The sequence below is a fragment of the Theropithecus gelada genome, chromosome 19, assembly GCF_003255815.1.
Source record: "Theropithecus gelada isolate Dixy chromosome 19, Tgel_1.0, whole genome shotgun sequence".
NCBI lineage: Eukaryota > Metazoa > Chordata > Mammalia > Primates > Cercopithecidae > Theropithecus > Theropithecus gelada.
Window position 1 is genome coordinate 23,782,661 of NC_037687.1, and position 6,182 is coordinate 23,788,842.

The 6,182-nt window shown below is 57.9% G+C and overlaps 1 protein-coding gene across 2 annotated transcripts; it reads right to left on the reverse strand.

Annotated features, from left to right (window-relative positions):
• Window positions 1-294: 294 nt before the first annotated feature.
• PTGIR (prostaglandin I2 receptor) lies at window positions 295-5,357 on the reverse strand. Of its 2 annotated transcripts, none has more exons than XM_025366922.1 (3): window positions 5,286-5,357; window positions 3,277-4,056; window positions 295-1,492 (listed from the first exon to the last, which is right to left on the reverse strand). In XM_025366922.1, the coding sequence occupies exons 2-3, from the start codon at window positions 4,042-4,044 to the stop codon at window positions 1,100-1,102; spliced, it is 1,161 nt and encodes a 386-aa protein (XP_025222707.1). In that variant the 5' UTR covers window positions 4,045-4,056; window positions 5,286-5,357; the 3' UTR covers window positions 295-1,099. The 2 variants fall into 2 exon arrangements, with proteins under 2 accessions (XP_025222707.1, XP_025222706.1); XM_025366921.1 differs by lacking the exon at window positions 5,286-5,357 and adding an exon at window positions 4,824-4,943.
• Window positions 5,358-6,182: the final 825 nt, after the last annotated feature.

Consider the following 6,182-nt stretch of genomic DNA (forward strand, 5'->3'; position numbering starts at 1 on the left):
TCCTCTTGTCTCAACCTCCCTGGGAGCTGGGACTACAGGTGTGCACCACCACACCCAGCTAATTTTTAAAATTTTTTTGTAAAGACAAGTTCTCGATATATTGCCCAGGCTGGTCTCAAACTCCTGGGCTCAAGTGATCCTCCACCTGAACCTCCCAAAATGCTGGGATTACAGGCATGTGCTATGGTGCCCAGTCAAGTATCTGTTGAATGAATGAATGAATGAATGAATGAATGAATGAATGAATGAATGAAAGAAATCTTTGCGAGGGCTCCAAGGACACATAACATGAGGTCAGGCTCTGTAAGGAGGCATTTATTTATTCAGGACCCTGGGGACAGGCACAGGACTTAGGTTTTTGTTCTGGGGCAGTCCCCGGGATCCCCAGCCCCTACTCTTCATCTGTCAGCTTCTCCATCTGTCTCCCAGCCACCTGCACCCTCACAGTTCTCATCTCGCAGCCCATCAAGCGAAGTGGAAGGTCTCAGGCCCTTTTTGTACCAAGCACATGTCCTGCGTTGTCACCCACAATGCAGCAGCCTCCCCTTCCTCCCACTGCCCCTTTGGGATGCCAGCGCTCCCAAGCCTGATGGGGGACCAGCGGCAAGGGAAGGCAGGGAGCTTTTCCAAGAACCCTGGTTTTTGTGGAGCAGAGAGGGGCTGGCTCTTGGAGTGGCTTGGTAGAGGGGAGGGCCGTCCCCTGGGGACTTGGGGTGGGCAGCTGGTCCCCCTAAGTGGACGTAGATTGGAGCCAGCACCCAGACCAGAGCAGACCTGAGTGTACAGAAGCCGCTGGGAACTTCTCCGCCTGCTAAATATTTAGACAGTGAGATGGATGGGGAATCCAGGGCCAGAGCAGATCGGCCAGGCCACTGGCTATTTTGAGAGAACCATTCTTTCTGCGCTCCAGGATAAATGTTTCCTCTGTCCCGCACTCTCTTCCCAGAGCCAGCAGCGACTACCCTGCGCAGGAGAAACAGCAGCCAATCGGCCCCAGAGTTTGGGGGCCAAGGTTCCAGCATCCGCAGCCATCAGCCATGTCCCTGATTTTCTGGTTCCTGTCCCTCGAAGACAGGGATCACAGGGTCAGCTCCAAATGTCAGCAGAGGGAGCAGGCGACATTGGCTTCTGCTTTGGACGACGCTCCCACGGTGCTGCCGCCGGACTGCTGTGTGAGAGGCAAGGGCGCCACCTGCCCCTCGCCCCAAGCCGACAAAGGCACCCAGCTCCCCTCCTTTCCCACAGGAGCAGAGGGGGCCCTTGGGTCCCTCCTCCCTGAGGTGAGCTGGGAAAGGGGTGTCTGCGAGTCGCCGTGGGCAGGCCCGAGGCACAGGCAGCAGACCCAGAGCTTGAGTCGCTTGAAGACAGCCTTGCGGAAAAGGATGAAGACCCAGGGGTCCAGGATGGGGTTGAAGGCGTAGAAGCGGAAGGCAAGGAGGTCCCCCATCTCACTGCTGCTGTCAGGGGCGACGGCCTGGGTGAAGCAGCGGATCTGAGGGCAGGGTGAGGGCGTCAAGAAGCACCCAGGAGTCCTCAGCCTCCCCACCCTGGCTCCCCCCTCCCACTCGCTTACCAGGGATGAGGTAAGGGCGGCATGTCAGAGGGGAAGGAGAGAAGATAAAAACTAAGTAACAAATGCATCTGGGGAACACAGGGAGAGAAAGTCCCAGGAAATTGCCAGAGATGCCTAAGGGGAGAGGAATAGGGGCCAGGTATATGGGTCCCCCCAACCTTAGAAGCTGGGAGGACCCCCAGGCTCCACAGATTTTTTGAGTATAACGTCCCTACAAGAAGGCGGCGCCGCCCAGCTGGGCCCCCTGAATCTGCCGCAGAGCTGTTGTGGTGCCTGTGTGTATCTGTCCACAGCATCTGAGTCTCTGAGTCAGGGTAACCCCCAAAAAAGATTTAAGGACCCCCCAATCCAGCCTGGCCTCTTGCATTTTACAGAAACAGAAACTGAGGCTCAGAAGAAAGGTGGCACGACCAGGTGTCACAGACACTGAGTAGGTACCGGGGTCTGTGGCACTCCCATTGGGGAGGGGCAGGACGGGAGTCCCGGAAGAAAACCGAGGTGCGGAGGCAAGGGTGGGGCCTGCTCTGAGGCAGAGGGGAGCCAGGTGAGTGGGAGATCAGGCTCTACAATCGAAGGACCCAGGACCGAGACCAGGCTCTGTGTGACTGTGGGCGAGAGACACTGCCCCTCATCTGTAAAAACGGGGATGAGAGAGAACGTTCTCTTGGTTTCCTGCCAAATGCTGTGGAATGGGTGGCTGTGATCCTTTTGAAAATTGTCTTAGGAAGTATCTGTAAGCCACTAAGTACGAGGTAGGCATAGAGAAGCGCTCAATGAGTGGTGGTTTTTCATTACAGGGGTAGGGGAGGAGGGGGATGCATTTTATTACGGGGGGCTCAGGATGCCTGAGCTGGGAGACAAGGTACCAGAAGAAGTCAGATGCAGAAAGTCTTCTCCAGAAAGCCAGGATCTGTCTGCCTGGGGACCAAGCCTCTGTCTGATTTGTTTTTGTTTTCTTTGTTTTTGTTTTGAGACAAGGTCTTGCTCTGTCAGCTAGGCTGGGATGTAGTCATCACAGCTCACTGCAGCCTTGACCTCCCAGGCTGCAGCAATCCTTCCACTGCAGCCTCCCAAGTAGCTGAGACCACAGGCACAGGCCATCATGCCAGGCTAATTTTTAAATATTTCGTAGAGATGGGGTTTCACCATGTTGCCCGGGCTGGTCTCAAACCTCTGAGCTCAAGTGATCCTCCTGCCTCGCTTTCTTTTTCTTTTTTTTTTTTCTTATTTATTTATTTATTTATTTTTGAGTTGGAGTCTCACTCTGTCACCCAGGCTGGAGTGCAGTGGCACGATCTCAGCTCATTGCAACCTCCGCCTCCCCGGTTCAAGTGATTCGCCTGCCTCAGCCTCCCAAGTAGCTGGGACTTCAGGCATGTGCCACTACACCCGGCTACTTTTCATTTATGTATTTGTTGTATTTTTAGTAGAGACAGGGTTTCATCATTTTGGCCAGACTGGTCTCGAACTCCTGACCTCGTGATCCGCCCGCCTCGGCCTCCCACAGTGCTGGGATTACAGGCGTGAACCACCGCATCCAGTCCTGCCTCGGCCTTTCTAAATGCTGAGATTACAGGCGTGAGCCACCATGCCCACGATGTCTGACCTCTTTTGAGCCTCAGTCTCCCCATCTGTGACATGGGCACAACCCACAGAGCTGCCCTCCTCCTCTCCCCACTCCCCCCAGCTCCGGGGGGACTTACCGTGAGAGGCAGGGAGCACACGGCCATGACCCCCGTCATGAGGGCCAGCAGGATCAGGTGGTCCACCTCGTCCTCTCCGGTGCGCGGGCGTGGACCCACCGAGCTCTGGTGGCGCTTCTGCTGGCGGTACATGCGGCAGAGGCTGAGGGTGACCGAGCCGTTGCACAGGAAGATGGCGGCCACCAGCAGGGCCACCAGGCCGGCGTAGGCCAGCGAGAAGGCGGCACCGCCCGGCTGGGCCCAGCGCATGCGGAGGAAGCACCAGCTACCGGGGCAGTACTGCTGGTGTTGGCCCAGGCCCAGCAGGGGCAGCGCGCAGAAGAGGACGCAGAAGGCGTAGATGGCTGGCAGCGCCAGGCGGGCGCAGCGGGGCCCGTCCAGTTGCGCGTAGAGGTAGGGGTGGCTCAGCGCCAGGCAGCGCTCCACGGCCATGGCGAAGAGGATGAGCATGGACGCCAGGCCGAAGAAGGTCATGGCGAAGGCGAAGGCATCGCACAGCGCGGGGCCGCCCCGGGCCAGGCCCAGCAGGGAGCTGTTGCGCGCATAGGCCACGAACACGGCCGGGCTCAGGAAGCTGGTGCCCAGCAGGTCGGTGGCCGCCAGCCCGGTGACCAGCACCGCGAAGGCCGAGGGGCGCGCCGGTCGCCGCGCGTGCAGGATGCCCAGGGCCAGCCCGTTGCCCACCACGCCGGCCACGAACATCAAGGTGCTGGTGGCCGGCCCCACCGAGCCCCGCACGTAGGTGAGGTTCCTGCACGAATCTGCCATCCCAGGTCTGGGCTGGAGGGTTCCCAAGGTGGAAGGTGTGGGGTCAGAGGGAGCCAAGACTACCCCCACCACCCAGCCCACTCAGGTGTCCCTACTGGCCAGTCCTTGTGGCAGCTGGGGCCTCCCAGTCAACCCCCAGTTCTCCTGTGAATGTGTATGTAGTCCTCTCCTTCTGGCTTCTCCCATCTCTCTCTCTCTCTCTCTCTGTCTCTCCCCGCCCTCCTATTTCTCTTTCTTTTTCTCTTTCTTTTCTTTCTTTTTTTTTTGAGATGGAGTCTCACTGTGTTGTCTAGGCTGGAGTGCAATGGCATGATCTCGGCTCACTGCAACCTCCACCTCCTGGGTTCAAGCAATTCTCCTGCCCCAGCCTCTGGAGTAGATAGATTACAGGCGCCCACTACCAGGCCCAGCTAATTTTTGTATTTTTAGTAAAGATGGGGTTCCACCGTGTTGATCAGGCTGGTCTCGAACTCTTAACCTCAGGTGATCTATCCACCTCGGCTTCCCAAAGTGTTGAGATTACAGGCGTGAGCCACCATGGCTGGCACCCCCCCACCTCCTATTTCTTTCCTTCTCTAGCTCTGTTTCTGCCATTAAAGAGACAGAGAACATCCGGGCATCACCAGTTCTTTCCTTCTCTGTCTCTCGGTCTCTTGCTGTTATCTCGCTGTCTCCGTCCCCTCCCTTGTCCTTGTCCTCCCTGTACCTTTCTCCCTCTAACCCCACACCCTCTACCCGCTCCTGCTCTGTGTTGCTGCTTCCCCAGCCCCTCACCGCACCTCTCCAGTCTTGCCCAGGCTCTCCTGTCCCGCGCGTCTGTCCCTTCACTTGCTCTGCTCCGTGTGTCTCTCGCTGCCTGTGTCGGTCTGTGTGTCAGCTTCTCCTTCCCTCCTCCCTCCTTCCCTCCCTCCCTCCCACCCTCCTCAGCTTGCCTGCTCACCCCAGCTTTTTCATTTCCTCTCTCTGCCCCGCCTTCCCTCACTGTTCTCCAGAGGCCCCCCTGGCACACTCCCCATTCCCCATCCACCCGCCCAACCCAGGACATCCATCTCCCATTGCTGCCTGCACTGTCCTCCCCACATCCTCTCTTGGTTCCCATCACTGAGCCACCTGCCACCTCCCCACACACAGGACTCCTCCCTCCCCCAGTGTCTCCTTCTCTGGCCTGGGTGGGAAATTCCTGAGTCACCATCACTTAGGCTTGGAGCCTCTTGGGGTAGTAGGCGACCGCTAGGAGGGACCTGAAGGGCACACACTTGACCGGGCTTCAATGGGGTGGCCTTGGCCTGGGCTGTCTCAGGGTGGCCTCTGGGATCTATTCTGGGCTTCAGGCCCTGGGGCTTAGGACATTGCCCAGGGATTGAGAAATGACCAGGAAATTCCTCTCTGATGTAGTGTTTTCCAGACACCACTGAGCGTTCTAGTCCCTGGACAAAACTCACTCCTTCCAGAAAACTGAGGAAGGAGGCTTGGCCAGAGAAAGACATGCCAGTCCCTCGAGCCTGTCCCTGGGCACCCAGCTCACCCTGCAGAGACCCGAGAAGGAAGCATGAAGGGGCGTATTTGGTGTCCAGTTGTCAGGAACAGGCCTGGGCGACTTCCACGGCCCATCATGGAAGGGTAGCACTGGGCCACCCTCTGACTTCTTGCACAGCACCCCTAGGCCCCTGGTGACCTTGACCTTCAGGAATCATATTTTGATCACAGGAAGCTGTCCACAACTCCAACATTGCTGCCATGCATCCCCCACCCTCCCCAAACACAGCCAAGTCACCGCCGCTGCAGCCTCGGGCCAGTGCGACAGACCCACGTGCTCCCACTGCCCACACGGCGTTCACGAGTCTCCCTTCCCATGGAGTCCGTGGCTTCCCAGGCAGCCTCCCAGCCCCAAAGGGCCAGATAAAACCTCGGAGACCCTCTCTGAGCCCCGCTGTTTATCGGGGGGCAGTCTCAAATCCATTTGACTTGACTTCCTGTTTCCGTCTGACCACCTTTTTCCTTGCTGCGTGATGGACCCAGGCGAGAAGAGGGAGCTGGTAGACTTCAGTCACCTCCTCTGTGCGTGAGGTAACACGGGCCTCACCGGCCTGGTGGCTGCCCTCAGCCTGCAGCACATCCCAGATGGGTCTTTGTAACAA

What these genes read in the sequence shown, in the direction of transcription:
- PTGIR (XM_025366922.1), bottom strand. Translation starts at nt 4,044, where the DNA reads ATGGCAGATTCGTGCAGGAACCTCACCTACGTGCGGGGCTCGGTGGGG. An exon ending in TGTGCTCCCTGCCTCTCACG is followed by an intron (nt 1,493 to 3,276) that starts GTAAGTCCCCCC and finishes CCCTGCCCTCAG; the next exon opens with ATCCGCTGCTTCACCCAGGC.